The 19,865-nt window shown below is 36.7% G+C and overlaps 1 protein-coding gene across 2 annotated transcripts in view; it reads left to right on the top strand.

The window, feature by feature from the left end:
* Nucleotides 1–19,175, top strand: part of PIK3CA (phosphatidylinositol-4,5-bisphosphate 3-kinase catalytic subunit alpha) — a 71,534-nt gene extending 52,359 nt beyond the window's left edge. For both annotated transcript variants that reach the window (XM_030576606.1, XM_030576607.1), the window contains 12 exons: nucleotides 7,402–7,526; nucleotides 7,901–7,982; nucleotides 8,535–8,699; nucleotides 9,332–9,435; nucleotides 11,292–11,463; nucleotides 11,857–11,963; nucleotides 12,436–12,557; nucleotides 13,292–13,370; nucleotides 14,268–14,438; nucleotides 15,007–15,124; nucleotides 15,339–15,490; nucleotides 16,572–19,175. In XM_030576606.1, coding sequence (XP_030432466.1) covers nucleotides 7,402–7,526; nucleotides 7,901–7,982; nucleotides 8,535–8,699; nucleotides 9,332–9,435; nucleotides 11,292–11,463; nucleotides 11,857–11,963; nucleotides 12,436–12,557; nucleotides 13,292–13,370; nucleotides 14,268–14,438; nucleotides 15,007–15,124; nucleotides 15,339–15,490; nucleotides 16,572–16,842 — 1,668 coding nt within the window. In that variant the 3' untranslated portion in view covers nucleotides 16,843–19,175. The remainder of the gene's footprint in view (nucleotides 1–7,401; nucleotides 7,527–7,900; nucleotides 7,983–8,534; nucleotides 8,700–9,331; nucleotides 9,436–11,291; nucleotides 11,464–11,856; nucleotides 11,964–12,435; nucleotides 12,558–13,291; nucleotides 13,371–14,267; nucleotides 14,439–15,006; nucleotides 15,125–15,338; nucleotides 15,491–16,571) is intronic.
* Nucleotides 19,176–19,865: the final 690 nt, after the last annotated feature.

Genomic DNA, 19,865 nt, shown 5'->3' with positions numbered 1-19,865 from the left:
TATTTCTAGCCCTAATGATTAAGTTGAAAACCTCAAAAATGTGAATGAAAACCAATTCAGTGTTTTCTTCCTGAAACAGTAGCTCTTAGATGTAAACTCAGTCATGTCAAAAGACTGTTGTCACTGAAACCTAAAAATGGTAGTTTAGGTCCAGTTTACTTCAGAATCCAGTTGGGCCATGAATATATGGTATGACCTTAGAAGACTGATGCCAAGTGCTTTTCCAAACCATTCAGACTGTTTTATTTTGTACATCTGTTTTGTTCTGGCTGGGCCAAACATGAGTGGCGCTGCCATCCCAAGAGCCAGGTCGCAATGCCACTCAGTCAAATTTGGCCTGGCTGCCTCCACAAATCTCCCTGAAATTAATCTGAAAATGTTGATCAGCATGGACTGCACTGTGTCTGCAAACTCTTCAAAATGCTTTCCTCTGCCCATGAGCGCAACCTCGGTCTTGCTTGAGTTCAGCTTCTGCCAGCTGTTCTTTGTCTTTGAGCTGAGCTTATCCAGGCACTGGGAAGCCCTAGTGGTAGTGGCATGGCCATGTATGGTGAATGATAAGTAGGGCTCTGTGTTGTCTACATATTGCAGGCTCCTTCTATTACCATTATTGGCCAAAGTTTCAAACGTAGGTGCCTAGAGTTATGTGCGCTTCACCTTCTTTAAAAGAAGCACACAGAATTCAGACTTGGGTGTCATATTTTGCAGATAAATAAGGACTAAATTGTTTCTTTAAGATGCAGTCCTGAATAAGAGGGAAAAGGGTAATATAGGCACACTGCCCGTGGGACCATCAGGTGCAGAGTGAATAGAAATCGATGATTTCTTTTGAAAAACTAAAACATAATTTTTAGTAGATACTTTTTATTTTATTTAAATTGTTTTTTAAAAATAACTCTTTAAAATGAAATCTGAATGTAATACAAAATGTTAAATCCTAAACTTCTTATTATCTCTTAAAACATTTTAAATGAGAAATAAATATGCTGAATCCATGAGCCTCTACCAAAAACTGAGTTAAAGACTGCTTTTTTATGAAGAATGAAAATGGGGAAAAAATCTTAACTTTTGAGATCAAGCTTTATGAATATGGCACAGTAGGTCATGTACAGTATTAAGGGCTTGTTTTGTATAATAAAAATTGCATATGCTGTTTAATTAAATTCTAGTTGCTATCTTAATACAGCTTGACACAAATCATGAGCAAAAAATTAATTATCTAGTAAATAGGCAATATATCATTCACCATTTTCTAACATGCTAAACATGTACAATTAATAAGAATCTGAAAATATTAAGCTATATATAATTGCTTAAGTAACTGTTATAATGTACGAAATCTAGTTCTATTTAGTTGTAAATCAGCATGTTTTAATGGTTATATCAACCAATGAGAATGCATCTTTCTTTAGAAAACAGTTGAAGTAGAAATGGAAAAGCTGATTAAAATTGATTATTTAAATTGCCTTGATTTAAATCATTCCACCCTGATCAGGTGTCACTGAAGCTGAGGGTATGTCTTCACTACCGGCCGGATCGGTGGGCAGCGATCGATCCAGCAGGGATCGATTTTTATCGCGTCTAGTCTAGACGCGATAAATCGATCCCCGAGCGCTCTCCCGTCGACTCCTGTACTCCAGCTCGGCGAGAGGCGCAGGCAGAGTCGACGGGGGAGCGGCAGCAGTCGACTCACCGTAGTGAAGACACCACGGTAAGTCGATCTAAGTACGTCTACTTGTAGCTGAAGTTGCGTAACTTAGATCGATTTCTCCTCCCCACCCCACTCCAGTTCCTTTGTTAGTGCTAGGCATGATCTAACCCTAAGTGGCCTGATTTTCAGAGAGGTTGAGAAGTTTTGAATCTGATTGGAGCAGTGGGTGCTCAGTACCTCTGAGTCAGTTCATTTTATTAGGTGCCTAAATGTGAATTTAGTTACCTAACTGCAATATTGGCTATCATTATCACTTTTGTAACTTACATGATCAAAAGTGTGAAGGAAATAAGTATACAAAGAAATAAAGGCACAGTCCCTTCCTTGAAGAGTCTCCTGCTTTAAATTGTGATCAGAAAGAGGAATGCAAAAGGGAAAGGAGGGACAAAGTTGACAGAAAATTAAGGTAACATGACTGATGTTACTTTATGAACCAACAGGCATAGCAGTGGGAACAAAAGACAGATTTTGGTGGTAACATAGGAAGAGATGTGACAAGGTTTGATAAGGGCCTGCATGTGAAAGGAGAAGGAGAGGGACAACTTTAAGATAATACAAAGTTGTGAGCTTGAGTGAGTACCCAAGGGATAGTGGAGTTGTCTGAAACTGGGGAAGGGTGAAGAAGAAAAGACCAAGTTTACATGTTTGACAGCCTAGGATTGAGGAAGCAGAAGATACTGAAGAAATGCAGTCCTTGATAGATGAGGGGTAGATCTGAGAGTCACTGGCATAGAGGTGATAGAGAGATCATCCTTATGTAAGAAGTTGCACAGGAAAAGAAAAGGGGGACTGAGGCAGATTCTGAAAAACCTCAACAAAGTTGAAGAAGTGTGATGATAAATCAAAGGCAATACTGAAGGAGATTACATGCAGGTGAAGAATCAGGAAAGAAAGGGCTGTAAGTCCACATAAGATGAAGATAGTTTTGACAGCTGGGTGGTCAACAGTATTTAAGGTAGCAAAGCGTGAAGAGAATGTGTATGGTCCTTAGGATTGGCAAGGGAGAGGTCAGTAGTGACTATAGTGAGGGTTTGTAAATTAGTAGTTTCTAAAATATTCATCTCTATAGTAGCTGAAACCTGTCTAGGTTCTTACTTTGAGCCCATGACTGTGATACCTTTAAAAATTACAAAGCAGTCTCCTACTGTCCCCATTTCTCTTTCTTCAACGTCAAAGTAATAGTATGCAATAGGTGAGAGTTGTAATTCCAGAATGCTGTAGTTTTCTCCCATCTATGGGACAGATTAGTAGCGGGGGTCCTCTGATTATCACAGATGGACACAAATCTGCTCATTAATTACTAGTCCAATTCACCTCAACTGCAGAAGCTGCTTTAAAGTAGGAATGAGGCAGACTTGCAGGATGGTCGTGTGAGAATCTAGAAGCTGGAGGTGCATATCTGATGCATATTTGTATCTTCTTGATTGACTATAAATCTTGAAAGAACAGATGCTTTTTAATTTTTTAGAGGCTTTCTGGTTTCTTTAAGGCTCAAATATAGCCGCCTCAGTACTGTTTCTTCTATCCTTAGCTGAAACTAGAAAGTGCAGAGAGGTATACATTCTAATAGTTTTTAAAGGCACAACAAAGATGTGATATTTTTTGAACTTCAGAAATATTCAGAGTTTGTTTTTTCAAGGTTAGGTGGGTGTTTATTTCCTACTGAACCAGCTTGCTCATCCCTATAATACTCAGGAGCGAGATCATAGCAGTTAGAGGTGGAGAAAGGAAGGAGTATTAGCATCCATTTCCATGTCAGTTCAGTATTGCATTGCACTCATACTCTCTCTCTTTTTTCTCTTTTTGTTTTTCTTAACACTGCTACCTGCTAAAACTCTAATAATCTCCTTTGTGTCTGCCAAGTATCCTCTTGCTGCTCCTTCTCATCCCTCTTTAAAACATATTTCATAAAGTCTTCCTAAATTTGTTTCATCACTATTGATATTTCCACATCATACCTGTTGTTCCTTATATTGTCTTACCTGTTTTTATCTTGTAAGCTCTTTGAGGCAGGAGCTGTGTGTTCTGTAAAGTACCGCGTGTGTTTATGGCTGTATAATAGTAATAACACCAAGTAACGTGAAAATAAAACTTTGGACAAGACAATGCATGCTACACATTCAAGATCCAACACAGGCTTAGAGTTTACCAGTTACCAATATACTTGTCAAAAATTTTAAATAAGTTTAGTCCCAGATGCTGTGGAAATCACCAGGCCAAGTTACCATAATGGTGGTCTATAAAACATCTTCTGTTAACATACAAAACAATAGATGTGTGTTTGTTTAATTTTGAAATGCACTACATTGCACTTTTAACCAATAAATTAGTAGAAATATTTAAGATCAGGCATAGATACTGTTATAATGGAGCATTTATAGATCCATTGTTACGTCAAATATTTCAGAAGCTTTCTCAAATATTAAATGTATATATTATCTACTGTCCCACACTTCATAGAATTTCAAGTTTTTGATGTTGGCCTCAACAGGATAAATGCCTTTTCCCACTGGGCTTGACCTAAACCATGAACTTTCTGACCTAATATACAGGTACATTTTGTCTTATGATCCAACATGTGCAAATACACCTCTACCTTGATATAACGCTGTTCTTGGGAGCCAAAAAATCTTACCGCGTTATAGGTGAAACTGTTATATTGAACTTACTTTGATCCACCAGAGTGCGCAGCCCCAACCCCCCAACGCGTTATATCCGAATTCGTGTTATATCGAGTGGCGTTACATCGAGGTAGAGGTGTAGTTTTATATAATCTTATTTTACAGTGGTATTAAGTGAAAGTCAAGAAAATGTAGGGATTTTTCCAAATTTATAGTGAATTAAAAGCAAATCTAGATTTGCACTAAACTTCCTGATTCCTAGTCACTTTCTGAAACTTTTGTTACATTGAATTTACAGGGGGAACTGTCAACCTGAAATCTAGTCAGTTTTGAAAAATGAGTTTCCAGTGCTACCCTTGATCCACTAAAATCCACTTACTAATGTGTATAGTATACAAACAAATTTTCTTTTTTCTCTGCCTGATTACTTTTCAACAAATACCCACCCAAACAAGAAGGAAAACTGAATAACTTGTGTAGGAAAAAGAGCGAACTAAAGAAGCAAACTGAAAAATCATTTTTCTGTAATCACTTTGTTACTGTAATCTTCATTGTTTATAACAGCTGCAGCTATAAAAGGAGTTTCAGAAGTGTGGTTTGTCTTTTAGTTGATGCTTTAACTCTAGATAGTAGCATTGTATGCTAGTTCTGTTTCCTTATTTTTAAGTTGGCTTTGTTCTACTTTCGATGAGCCTCTACTAGAAACTAGATAAATGCATACTTTTAAAAAGTTTTTAATCATATTTTATAAATAGTACATGAATGTGTGACTCTGTTTATCCGATGGAATATATAGCTTCCCCACTCATGGCATGAATCCTTTATCCACTAACTTACTTCCCGTAATTCTCTCTTGCCTTAGGTTTTTTTGTTTTTGTTTTTTCATAGCGTCTCTTGCCATAACATCAAGTATATATATCCCAGTTTTTGATGTCTCCGAGACGTTTAGAATAGACATTATTGTGCTTTATCTATTACATGTTCTTTTTAAAAAAAACATTTCCACTGGTGGTAGTTCTAAGGAATTTGCCTCTTCCCATATCTGACTCCAATTCACTTGCCTCAGAAGCTGCTTGCATTAAAGTGCACAGGCTACAGTGGCTGGATTACTAATCAGGTGGGAGATGGGTGGGAACAAGTCAAGAAGGGATTTTCAGTAGATATGTGCTGCAAGGGAGTGTGGTATGTTCATTCCCTTTGGAAATGCTCATGACTTAATTTAAGCCATTTTTAAATGTCCCCATATAACACCATGATCCATGCCTTGTGTGAGTAACTATAATAATACAGTAAACAAAAAAATGACATAACTAAAACTGAAGGCAAAGCATAGTACTTCCAGTCTTAAGTATCTATTATGTACCTTTTTTAAAACAGGCAGTAGGTAGTAGTAGGCTATAATCTGTCAGCTCCTTCTACATTAAAATATTTTATGTACATTTTAAGGCATAATACTCTTTAAAAGACAAAACAATATGTCTGTCTGTCTCTGGATGATTCTAGTTTGGCTTGTTTCTCAAATGAGAACCAGCCACACTTACAGAAATCTTCATACCAAGATGTTCTAGGTAGTTCCACAATGATGTTACCCAGTAATCGAGCTCTGAAAGAGAGTTTCTGTCAACAAAATGGGAACTTTAGACAAAATTTAGTTTTTAATGCATGGTTCACAGGGCAAAGAGGCTTTTCCTTTTACCATATTTTATAACAACTATGCATCCTGAAGATCTCAAAATGTGAAAGATTTAAAGATGTGTGCAGCTGAATAAAATTAGATGTTTCTGGAGCATTTCAACTTCCAGCAAATAAATGGCAAAAATGATAGCACTTAGAAATAGAGCTGGATGAATAAGTGATTTTTCAGTTTGCTGGTTGTGCCAAAAAAATGGGAGGAATTTTGTTTTGAGTTGACCCAAAACTTTTTTAGACAAAGTTCAAAATAAAAAAAATGGCTTGCTTTTTCTGTTAAACTTCATTGAGGTTTATGTAATCAGTTGTTTTGAATCCAAAAATCAGTCAGTCCGAAATCTTTCATTTTTAAAATGTTGAAATAAAACATAGGTTAAATTTTTTGGATGGCTTTTTTTATCTGAAACAATTCAGCAGATTTAACACAGTCAAATCTGTGGGTTTTGGTGGAAACAAGTTTAAGATGAAAAATTTCACTATGCTCTGTGAATTGTGGCTCTACATTACTGAAACCCCTTAGGAATTCTGTCTTTTTACACTGCAAACCATTCCACACAAACAAAATATCAGAAGCTCCATCACCCTGGCATTTTAATGTAAAACGAAGAAGTTTTACAGCAATCATAGACTAACATTTACTAAATTATGGGAGAAAGAAAGAAGGGGCCAAGGAGTCATGAGTGACCAAGCTGGTTTATTTTATTTTGTATCTATAAAATGGATCTATGTAACAGGCTCTGAGCACATGAAATAACACTAAATGAACTCAATCACTGGATACACCCAGCTCCCCTGGGAGTTATTTTGAGTGTCCCTACCCCTTTGGGGAATCTGTTCAGCATTAACGAACACTGGCTTTACAGTCACATTGGAAATCAATTTGAAACTCTCCTGCTGATTTTCAAAGATTCCTGGACATGTTCCACACTTCGTCTTAGACCTCATATTCAACTATTTTTTCCCCCACATTCTGCTTCTCTAGTCTTGGCTTTTTCTCTGCCCCTTGCAGCAGATTTCCTGAATAGTTTGATAAATGGGGATGGGGTTGTCGCTTTCATCTTGTTGTTTATGGGGCTGTAGCTAGAATCTCATTTGATGGTAGTGTGCCAACTGCTGTTGTTCCCCAATCCAACTAATTTCTTCGGAATGATATCCCTGCCCGTGGTGGTAGTCAGTTACAAAAATCCAAACACTGTAAAGCTAGCACTATTTCATCTTTTTAAAATATATAATACAGAGCTTCACTCAAATTGAAAGAAACAACCAACAGATTTTTAATAATAGAGTAGAAATGATGCTACATTATATACATCACATATGTAGCTTGCATGAGAGCAGAAAAAAGTGTGTGGAAGGATAATGTACCATTTTCTTTTACAGAGTAACAGGCTAGCTAGAGATAATGAATTAAGAGAAAGTGACAAAGAGCAACTCCGTGCAATTTGTACACGAGACCCTCTGTCTGAAATTACTGAGCAAGAGAAGGACTTCCTTTGGAGCCACAGGTATAAAGAATCATAAAGATGGGGTTCTGGAATTCTGTAACTTCATAAAACACACAATTGACTTGAATTCTGACTTGTTCACGTGTTCCGCCTTGCTGTGGTTAGCATTTTAGGAAAGCATATATTAGTTTTATACGTCTATGGAGGAAAGCTGGTGATAGAAGTAATCATTAAGTGCCTCAGTTCTGCAGACTTACGTGCCTGGACAGATACCTGTGCCATGCAAAGCCTTGCTGACTTCAGGGGGACTCTGCAGGCATAAAGATAGATAACATTTTGGCATCGAGGGCCATAGTCTGCTGCGATCAAAGTAAATCTACTTTCTGTTTACCTCTAGTTTGTATATGCAAGTTCATTTTTTTTCTCTTTTACAGACACTATTGTGTAAATACCCCAGAAATTCTACCAAAGCTACTTTTGTCTGTTAAATGGAACTCTAGAGATGAAGTAGCCCAGGTAATATACTGCATTCAAGAAACTTTGCTAAAAGACATCATTTTAATCACAATATTTTGATTTTTAAAAACTATTTTCCTTCAACTTGCATGACAGTGAGCAATCGTTAGAATATGTTCTGCTCGTGCAACCCATTGGTTGGTGTGTGTTCTGTCCCCCTCTATGCCTGATCCACAGATGATATGGGTCTGTTACAGCTAATGGCTCCAGAACCTGGCTGTTTAGTTCAAGAGACTTATGCTTTTACCTCTAGAGGTCCCCGGTTCAATCCCTGCTATATTTCTGACTAGTGAGTTACACTGGGTTGACATTACTGACCATGGAATGATCTGAGGTTGTAATTCTTACTATAGCTTTTTTTAATAGTGGATAAAATGTTTAGCAGGTTGTAGTTTACATCATTAGTCGTTTGTGAGAGCAAAGAGTAAATTCAATTTTTAAACAGGAAAGGATCACTGGTCTTACATGAGTCTATTTCACAATTATTGTTTTGTCCATGCAACTGCTTAAAATGTCTGGATTATGTTGGGTGGTTGTTTTTGTTCCACACAGATGTACTGCTTGGTAAAAGACTGGCCTCCAATCAAGCCAGAACAGGCAATGGAGCTTTTGGACTGTAATTACCCTGACCCAATGGTGCGAGCATTCGCAGTTCGCTGTCTGGAGAAGTATTTGACAGATGATAAACTGTCTCAGTACTTAATCCAGCTAGTACAGGTACCCTAGTTTGTTCTGTTAAATTAGAGGTTATGTATATTTGTTGACAATTGTTTTTAATTGTTGCTTCTTAAATCTGATGTAGCAAGAAGAAAGAAAAGAAATCTTGACAAACGGTAATTCCCTAGTGATTCTGGGGAATAGATAATAAATACAGTAGTTGCAACCGTGAAAGATCAAACCTGGTTTTTTTTTACTGTAAATAGGATATGAGAGTTTAGGATCCTGTAAGGAGATAGAGCTGTTCTGCTGATTCACATTGGCAGCCAGACCATTTGTCTTTCTGTAGCATGAACTGGGCAGGTTCCCTGAAGAGGCAATTATAGAAACCTTAGCAAAATGAGGCTAAAATTTGGTTGGTGTCAGTTAAGTTAACAATAAAGGAAATGTCATATAGGTGGTAAATTTGGACCTTATCCAGTGTGTGTACTGTTAGTCAGGGTTGGAACAATACCTGCTAACATTTACAAACTCTAAAATATGAGGGCCAGACATTCTTGAGTTATAAAATCCTTTTCCAGAATGTGGCTCTTCTTTTATGTAGTATGTGTCTGGATGTGTATTATCCCTGGGAATATTTGTAAAATGAAAGCTACAGTTCCAAATTCTCATTTCTTCTTGCCCATAAATAGGTTCTGAAATATGAGCAATATTTGGATAATCTGCTGGTGAGATTTTTACTCAAGAAGGCACTGACCAATCAAAGGATAGGACACTTTTTCTTTTGGCACTTAAAGTAAGTTTGTTTGGGAAGTTTTTTGGGTAATGGTGAGTTTCCACCAAGTTATATCACAGTAGTTAGAGGTATGAAATGTCAGACTAAAATGTCCTTTTTTTAATTAAGCTATTACCTACTATAACTTTTTTTTGGTTTGTTTTTTGTTTTCAATATAAGCAGCATTATTCCCCAAACAAAATTAGTTCTCAAATCTGTAGTCAGTTTAGGTGTCGAAGTTTGGAAAGATACAGAAGATGATAAACTACCTTTTTTGTAGTAGTAGTAGTAGCCAGCATTGTATCTAAGGTAGGAATGTCATGCTCAGTCACTGAAGAGAACTGAATTCCTTCTCTGCTGGGCTAAGGGTATAAATTTAGGGCCCCATACTCCCTCAATCCACAATAGATCTCCTACTGTTCTCAGTGGAAGGTTATTCAAAGATCAATAACTTTTAATTATTATTTATTTGTTCAGGACCTCATTGCATTTAGTATCACTAAGAAAGTATGCTCCCCTTTAAGAGCACCATTCTTCATTGGTCTTTCTCCTTTAGCCTCTCTTCTATTTCTTTCAATCTTTCCTGTCCTCTAGTTAATATTTCCTGAAGCAGCCACTCTAGCTTTACTGTATACTTATTCTGTTCCTATGGTAAGATCTTTGTTGCATTATATCATACTTAGTCCTGCCATGAGTGTAGAGGACTGGACTAGATGACTCTCAAGGTCCCTTCCAGTCCTATGATGCTATGTCATGATCATTGTTCCACTTTGTCTTTCTACTTAAATCACTGCTGAAAGTATAATGAAAAGTTTTTTTAAAAAAATAGGTGGTGATGTTGAAATTTAAATTAAGATTGCTGAGGAGTTAGTAACTGGGTATGTACCAGGTGATTATCAGCAAATTCCACATGAAGATAGCCACTGTAGATAATTAGCTCATATCCATTGCTTGCTTTCTAAATTTAAGATATTTCAAATTACTTTTATATGCCAAAGCCTTTTAAAATTGCCTGTTGAAGAATGTAGGAATTATATGTATTTTATGAATATTTTTTATATACATATGCACATCATGTGGGTTTTGAGTTACTATACTGCTGGCGAAAGAGTAACTACGTTAAATCAGCCATAGTTAACTAACTTCTCTAGGAACCAAAAGTTAATGATTGAGTGTAGACAATCCCAATGGACAGTTCTCAGATGGACAGTGGAGCGGATAATTCCTTGGAGGTTTATCTCCACTAATTCTGAAGTGGCTTGACAGGCCCCATTGCAGGGGAGTGCAAGAGCTCCACTTGACATCCTTAGAGTTTCTACGCAGGAACTTTCAAACAGAGAGATTGAATATAGTTGAAAAGCTGAGCTTCTGAGTCATAGGGATAGAGGGTATGCAGAGAAGCAGGCAGTAACTCAGTCCCTGGGAAAACAGGAAGGGAGTCAAGGCTAAATTAGGCCTACCTAGTTGCATGAGGTAAATGCTATGTTTGGGCAAAGCTGTATGCTTTTATTGTTTTTAAACATTTTCTCTTTGCTTGTGATGGTCCTCTGGATGGATAAATCATACTGTTTAGAACAAGCTGTTCTGTCCCTGTGTTTACCAGGGGATCACAGCTCCCAGAGTGGGGTCTACAGCAGAAACCAAAACCAGTTGGACCTGCTGAGGTAATATGGGGGGTAAGCAGGAGGCGCTATTGCCTGGTCTGTTCAGTCTAAAAGTGGGCTGAATTGTGGAATTCCATTCTGAGAAGTGCAACTGTAGGCCTGTCCCTTGGAAATGGTGCCCACTGAGAGAGAGGGCACAGGGACAGCATCAGCCCTAAACAGTAGTACTTATAAATGTTCTTCTTTTTAACTGAAAATGTTCTCTTTTGATAGGTCTGAAATGCACAATAAAAATGTAAGCCAGAGATTTGGTTTACTTTTGGAGTCCTACTGTCGAGCATGTGGGATGTACCTAAAACATTTGAGCAGGCAGGTGGAGGCTATGGAGAAACTGATAAACCTCACAGATATTCTCAAGCAGGAGAAGAAGGATGAGACACAAAAGGTATTACTGTTATCAGAATACAAGAATTAAGAATGTTTAAAAGTAGTTTAATAATAATTGGGTCTTTATTTGTTAGTTAAAACAGTGTGGTATTGTTTACTCCAGTAAATAATAAAATTCCTTACCAGGTGTTGGAGATATTTTTACTGTACCCACTCTTGTTGGCCAGTTGAGTAGGTCATTTAAATAGAAATTATGTCATACAACTATTTTCAGGTAATATAAAAATAATGCTTCAGTTCTGGTGATATGTGGCTAATGTAGGATTGTTTATTTTGTTTTTTTTAACACTTGCATTACACAAAATTACAGCTTAAATCAAAATTAAAACCCAGCATGTATGTACATCTGTCTCATATAATCAAAAAGCTCTCAAATGTGATTACCCTTCAGGTACAGATGAAGTTTCTTGTTGAACAAATGAGGCGGCCAGATTTCATGGATGCTTTACAAGGCTTTATTTCTCCTCTTAACCCTGCTCATCAGCTGGGAAATCTCAGGTATGTTCTTCAATTTTGGAATTTATCAAAATATTTAAGTAGACCATTTTTCTGAAATGAGTGCATCTTGGAAAAGATTTTAAAATTTGCAACTGTACTAAGAAAATTGTATAGTGGATACTTTTTTTTTTTTAACCTTAAGCCAGTATCATTAATAAAACAACTTTAAATGACCACAGAATAATGCTTGCAATTTTTGTGAGGAATCTTATTATTTGGCCAGAAGTGATGCTGCTGAAGATTATACACAGCCAGTTCCCTTCTCAGGCAGCACAAGCTAGTGCACTTTTTGCTTTAAGTTTTAAGGCTCATGAATGAAAATTGGTTGTTAACTGTCCATCTTGGCCCATCAGTGTCATATCAGCCATAAGTGTTGGGGGAAGGAAAGGTGAAGAGAGCAGGAATATTACAAAAACACCATTCACTAATGTCAACAATACACTTATTTAGAAGAAATCTTATCTTCTTGTAGGCTTGAGGAGTGCAGGATTATGTCCTCTGCAAAAAGGCCACTGTGGTTGAACTGGGAAAACCCAGATATTATGTCTGAACTGCTGTTTCAAAACAATGAGATCATCTTTAAAAATGGAGATGGTAAGGGCACAAAATACATACGTATCCTGATTAACATATTCCAGAGTTGTGTGTTTATACATTAACTTCTCTTCTCATACCTTGCCTGTTGACTTTAAAAATTTTTCTAAGTTTGTAGAATACATGTTCAAGAAATAAACATACCTTGTTTGGCTTTGCTAATTAGAGTTTCTAAAGAAATAGGCATGTAAAAAATGAACAGAAACACATGCACAGTATTTTTGTAGCTGTGCTCCTAGGCCCTTATTTTTCAAACACTCATTCTCTCTTATAACAATATTTTGAATTTTTTTTTCCTCTTAGAACATCACTCATGTATGCACTCTGCTTTCTGTAGCATTGAAACTGATTTGTCTAATATTTTCGTACGCTTTCCACAGTATTATTTAACTGTAATACTATTCAAATTTTAAAATGCTTTAGAATATTTGCTCCAATTTGTAAAGCCATGTTTGATATCAATCTCATTAATCCAGACAGATTTTAAAGTTGTATCTTAATAATCGATCTTGACACTACCCCAACTCTTTTACATTAATTCTTACACGTTAAAGGTTGCTTTTGACTTTTGCACAATGATGATACATTTTAGAGAACATAACTTTAGTGAAATACACAGCCTACTGTCCCAGTCTAAAATATATTGGAAAAAACTAAATAAAATGGCATGTTACAAAAAGCTTTTGTTCTGATCTGTATGTACTTGAACATCTGTATGTACTTGAATATTTCAGATTTACGTCAGGATATGCTGACACTTCAGATCATTCGAATTATGGAAAACATCTGGCAAAATCAGGGTCTTGATCTTCGGTAAGCAACAGAGTATTCTCAAGTGCCATTCTTAATGTTTTCTGATTAACTTATTTACTATGGATGGTTCCCTTCCTTTTTCATGAAAAACAATTGTAATACTTAATGATCTGTAAGCATGTTTCTGTATGTTATGCTGTAACTCTTATAGCTTCAAGATATCCAAAATATTGGGGTCTGTAAACTGTTCAGTGCCTTATGTGAAAATTTATTTTGGTGGCCTCAGTCCAGTTCCAGGGAATGGCCATCAGTAAGACTAGCTTAAGACCAGCATTGCTGCGGTTCATGGGTTTGCATTACAGTATTATAACAATGTCAGGTAATAGCTCTTGAAATGTATTTTTAAAATTGCATGTGGGGGGTTTCTTAAAGTAGGCTTTACTTATGCATTATTCTGTATTATGCGTTTCTGGTAGCACTCAGGTTGTGCTGAATGTTCCTTTTCTGAAAGTCTAAAGACTGTCCTGCCCTTAGTATTAAAGTCTGAAGATCTGTACAGAAATCTGTCTTGATCAATCGACCTACATTCTGAAAGTTCCATTAATGATTATTGATAATATTCAGAGGTATTGGGGAAACCATTAGTAATTTTCAGCTTAAATCTTTTCCCAGTATAAAACTAGGAAATAAATTGCCAGATGTAGTGGCCGCAGAGTCAGGCACATTATTGAACTCTTAACATTCTTGCACACTTTTTTCTCAACACTTCTGATAATACAGCTGTAAGGTTTTCAAATGTATTTTCAGCAGAACCCTATGAAGTAAATCCAATAGTAGATGGTACTGATCTGATTAAAGTTACTAACCAGAACATACATGCATAGATATATATCTGTTTAAAATGCTTTCTGTCTGAAAACTTGCTCATTATAAAAAAAATTTTTTTTTTCCTTCCAGGATGTTGCCTTATGGCTGTTTGTCTATTGGTGATTGTGTGGGACTTATTGAGGTGGTGAGAAGCTCTCACACAATTATGCAGATTCAGTGTAAAGGTGGTTTAAAGGGCGCATTGCAGTTCAACAGCCACACATTACATCAGTGGCTCAAGGACAAAAACAAAGGAGAAATGTGAGGTTTTACTTTTCATTTACTTATTCTCCTTTTTAATTTACTGGTTTGTTTTTTGTTTTTTTGATGGAGGCCCCAAAATAGAAATATTTCATACCCCCCTTCTTGAAGTGTGAAACTCAGTCATACAGCGCTACTCTACACCTGGTATTTTTGCTATCCATAGTTCTCCTCTTAAGGTTAAGGCGTTGTGAGATACTGTGACAATACAGCAGTTGGCAAAAAATTGGCAATTTAAGATACACACTTGCACAAATATATGGTTTAAATCTGAATTTGCACTGGTAGCTTAGAGTGAAAATTTCTTTTCTCTGTCTTTAAAAAAAGTTGCTATAAGGGTAAGCTGTTTTGTTTTTTTTTTCTCTTATTACTGGCAGTGTTGTATTCCAAGAATGTTGAATCTCTACCTAGCTTTTTGATTCAGTTCAATGATAAAATCCAAGTAGTCTTGATCTGCATGGCTTTGTTAACGTGCATGTAATGAAGATAGTGTATACTAGCTTATTTCTGCATTGCTGTGGTGTTAGAACTTAAGAAGAATAATGCCTCTAGTGTTTGTTTTAAACAGGTATGATGCAGCTATTGATTTGTTTACACGCTCTTGCGCTGGCTATTGTGTTGCTACCTTCATATTGGGAATTGGTGATCGTCACAACAGTAACATCATGGTGAAAGATGACGGACAAGTAAGATACTATTTTTCAAAAACCTCTGTCTAAAAATATTCACTTATGTAATAAGTCATCTTCCATTTGTCTGATGTATAGACACTAATTGTATGGCATATTGGTGTTTTGGATCACAAAATCCACGCAAAAACTAGATGAACTGATGTTACTATGAAAGCTGTTTAAATAAGAAAAATTTTAAAATGTGTAACCATTTTCTCCCTCTTTAAAGCTGTTTCACATTGATTTTGGACACTTCCTGGATCACAAGAAGAAAAAATTTGGTTACAAACGAGAGCGTGTGCCATTTGTCTTAACGCAAGATTTCTTAATAGTGATTAGTAAAGGAGCCCAAGAATGTACCAAAACAAGGGAATTTGAAAGGTAAGCCATTTTTCAATTGAGCAATTATTTCACATAAATGAAAATATTTGATCAGTTTTTGTATATATTTGGGTATATCTTGTAGCAAAATATCTTTTAGCTATAATAAAGAACCAATGATCTTTAATACTTTGGCCTATTACCTGAATCAAGCTATTTGCTATAAGACCCTGTATAGGTACATGTAGAGCTTAATGTACCTAAGAAACATAATGCAGGCATTCAATTTTACATTAATTCAGTTGAGGGACACACATCTCTTTCCAATTGTCCACTCAAGGATAGATCTTTTATGGTTCTCAGCACTCAAGTCCTGTGGGCCTGATCCTTCAAGGTGCTGATCCACAATTCCCACTGACTTTGCTGGATCAGACACATACATAACCACTTAAGATTACTTGATTTAAAAATGTAATTTTTCTCAAGTGTTTAGAACTACAACTGTCCTTGGTAAATTTTACTGGTGACGAGCAATTTTATTTTAATGCTTAAAATAAGTATTCTTCTTAGACTTGCGTAACTCAAATGGCTCAGTGGATTTCCTTAAAAGTCCTTAAATAATTCACCTTTTGCGAAAGCTTATGAACCTAAAATAGGGATTTAGAAGCAAAGGCCTGTCTCCAATTTACTTGGTATCAATTAGTCACTGAAAAATCACTTGAAAATTAACCTAATCTAAGGGCAAATCTACACTACAGCACTGTCGGTGCAGCTGCACTGATATAGATGAACCACTACAGCGACTCTCCTGTTGGCATAGCATTGGTGTGAACAGTGCAAAACTTGCGTTTCTGGGGTGGAGGTGCTTTTTCACACCCCTGAGCAATGTAAGTTAGATCGACTTAACCAGTAGCATAAACTTTCCCTAAGTGGAGGACATTTAGGAAGATGATACAATGAAGAAATATTTCCAGTGCTATTGTGGCATTTACATAAAAAAAAAAACAAACCTTAGTTGGCCTCTCAAGCTTTTATAATGGCCCACCTGCCTCTCACCTTCTGTTGCCTCCAAAAAATGAAAGTTGTTGTGGATCCAGTAGCACCTATCTTGAACCAACCAACTCTTGTCTCTCTTTTCAAGGTTTCAGGAGATGTGTTATAAGGCTTACTTAGCAATTCGGCAGCATGCCAATCTCTTCATAAATCTCTTTTCCATGATGCTTGGCTCAGGAATGCCAGAATTACAGTCTTTTGATGATATTGCATACATTCGAAAGACACTTGCACTGGACAAAAGTGAACAAGAAGCTCTAGAATATTTCATGAAACAGATGAATGACGCTCATCATGGTGGCTGGACAACGAAAATGGACTGGATCTTCCACACAATAAAGCAGCATGCCTTGAACTGAAATGAAAGTGAAGAATTAAAAAAAAACTGATAACCCACTTATGGGTGCTACACTGCACTGTTAATACTTGTCAGCAGCAAAGACTGGTTGCATAGGAATTGCACAAACCACAGACGGCATTAGAATTTACAGCAGGAGCAGAGATGAAATATCCAGATGTTCAGGGAAAAAAAAGGGGGGGTGGGTTCGGATAGCACTAAAACTGTACACTTCAAAATTAAGCTTTCGTGTGATGTGCAATTTCATATTATGCCTTAAACCCAAAAAGGTAAACTTGGAAGATTGGCAGGGGTTTTATTTGCTTTTAATTTGGATAGTTTGGGGAAAGGAAAATCATGCTATCAGCAGAAATAGTCCATCGCATATTACAATAGGTCTAGTATCACTTTAAAGATTATGTAGGGTTTCAAAGAGTTGAAAAGGAAGAAAACAGTGTTTTCATGGTTATTAAGATAGTAGGTATAGTGTTGAAATTGAAGGCATTTTCAGCTCAAAGATTTAAAAGATTAAAGAGAACAGTTCCTTTTTAAATTTAGTCAGAGGCATAATATATATTGGTTTTAATTGAACCTTTGACTTCTGGGTCTGTCATCTGCGCTATTTTGAAAGTAGTAGGAAATAAGCCTACTATGTATGGTATTCTCCTGGACAATATTTGTAGAGATGAAATTTGTAGCTTCAAAGAAACTCTGGTCCCCACCATCCCAAATGACTGGCTTAGAAATTGAATGGACAAGATAGGGTTCAGTGCAACAAAACATTATAATGTTCACTTTGGGGTTTGATTTAATCTAACTTGAACACAATAGATTTTTTTCACACGTTTTCCAGAGCCTAGCGAAGGGTTAGTTATTAAAGTTATTGAAAGATTATTTTTATAAAGGCTATTTATATAATAGGAACTATTAATATATATTCTTTATTTACATGATTTGTCCCATATTCACTCACTTAATTTTGCAATCTAGTTCTCTCTGTCCAAGACTCTCGTTGTCCATCATGTGACTGATGTTCAGCTATACTCACCGGACCAAATTCAACCCTGGTGAAAGAGTATACAAGTACCACTGAAATCAGTGGGAGATATACCCACTTGTGCCAGAGGTGAACTTGGCCAAAGTCTCTTCAAAGAATCTCAGGCAATATTCTTAACATTACTTTGGGCTGGTCTATAATACCATGGTAAGTTGACCCATGTTACGCTACTTTAGTTATGTGAATAACGTAACTGAAGTGATATAGCTTAGGTCAACTTATTGCAGTGTCTACACCACGCTGTGTTGATGGGAGATGCCCTCCCGCCGATGTACCTTGCTCTTCTCAAGGAGCTGGAATACAGGAATCAATAGGAGAGCGCTCTGCCATCAACTTAGTGGGTCTTCACCAGACCCACTAAATCAGCACTGCTGCATCAATTGCAGCATTGTGGATCTACCAGTAAGTGTAGATATGACCTAAGTGATATGCTGGCTGCTCAAGGAATGTATGGTTAAACTCTCAGCCTCTGGGTCCACCTTTTCTCTCTTTTTGTTCTTTCCTGCTCCTTTGAAAGTAGCTGCTTAATTCCTATAACCAACACGTGAGAAATAAATTTGGATTTTCAAAATGATCACCAGCTACTTACAGCAAACACTTTGGAAACTCACAGCGTATAGAGCTGCCAAACAAACATTTTATAGCATGCATGCTCTTGCACATGTGCTTTGGCTTTTTCATGTGCTCTGTATGAGAATGTGAGAAAAATCTAATTGTTGGGCACCAGTTTCGCAAGTATCAAGACTACCAGAGGTTTTTAGATTGTCCTTATGCACAGCTGCAGGCAGAACTTGGGAAGAAGTTGCTAAACCCAGGATTCTGTGGATGACATTTACTCCCGTGTTCTAAACTTGTTAAATTCGCAGCATTTGAAGTGAATTCCAAAAGTCTGGAAGTTTGAGGCGGATGGGTTTATTCGCATGCATGCACGCAGACAGACGTGTGTGTGCGTGTGTGTAGGTGCCAAAGGAAGTGCAATACCAGATGTAATATAAACGTGCTGTCAGTTGATATTAGAGTATAACTTCATAAATACAGCCTGTACAAAGTACAATTTATTTATAAAGTATTAAGTGGTTGGATTCATTTAGCAAATTGTAATACATTAAAAATGTGCAATCAATTATATTATAGAAGGCATGGATAGCAGTAAATTGGGAATTGTACAGCCAAGGCTTTTATTTGGTCTTTTAAGACAATTTTGTAATCATTTGATTCCTACAGTTAGTTAAACACACGGGTAATATATCATGTGGTAAAACACTTCATGAAAATACAAAGAAATACTAAGATTTGAATGGGGAAATATGGCTAGTCTTATTTCTATTGAACATTTTAGAGCAAGCCAGCAGAAATCATATGTCCCTTTGCTCAGATGTGAGTGCTTCCACTCAGTTGTAGTTACTAGAACATAACGACCCTTATGTGTATTTATTATTTGTCTACAGTGAACCCACTGTAATGTTCTAGAGTTTATAAAATTGGGGATTAGTTACAGCAAGAAATTCAGTTAAATGATACAAATCTGAAACCCTGAGGGCTGTAATTCATGATTTAACAGAGAGATGTGTTATTAAAGTGCCACATTAAGTGCTACATTAATTATCCTTATGATTCCTCTTGTACTGAGATAACATATTGCCCTGTAAAGAGGGGTCTTTTAGGACCCGAATTAAAAGGTCCACTCAAGTTTATTGGATCTTATGGGCCTGATTCTCCATATTTTGCACCTTGTGTCAAATGCTGCCATATTAGAATGGTAGTGTTTGCACTCACTTTGCACCTGTTGCAGAGCTCTGAAGAATCAGTCCCAGTATCTTCAAGAGTTACTGCAACCAACCACTGCACAAGCTGTGAAAAAGTTCTTAATGCTAGAAGAAAGCAAACTGAATAGCCAACCCAAGTATAACAGGACATGGGGTAACTTCAGAATTAAACAAAGAAAATGGAAGCATAGGAAGATAATGGATGGAGGTGTGGGGCTTGAA

Source organism: Gopherus evgoodei, chromosome 9, assembly GCF_007399415.2.
Source record: "Gopherus evgoodei ecotype Sinaloan lineage chromosome 9, rGopEvg1_v1.p, whole genome shotgun sequence".
In the NCBI taxonomy this organism is placed as follows: Eukaryota; Metazoa; Chordata; order Testudines; family Testudinidae; genus Gopherus; species Gopherus evgoodei.
The sequence above is the reverse complement of the archived record's forward strand: the minus strand, read 5'-3'. Positions and strand labels throughout refer to the sequence as shown.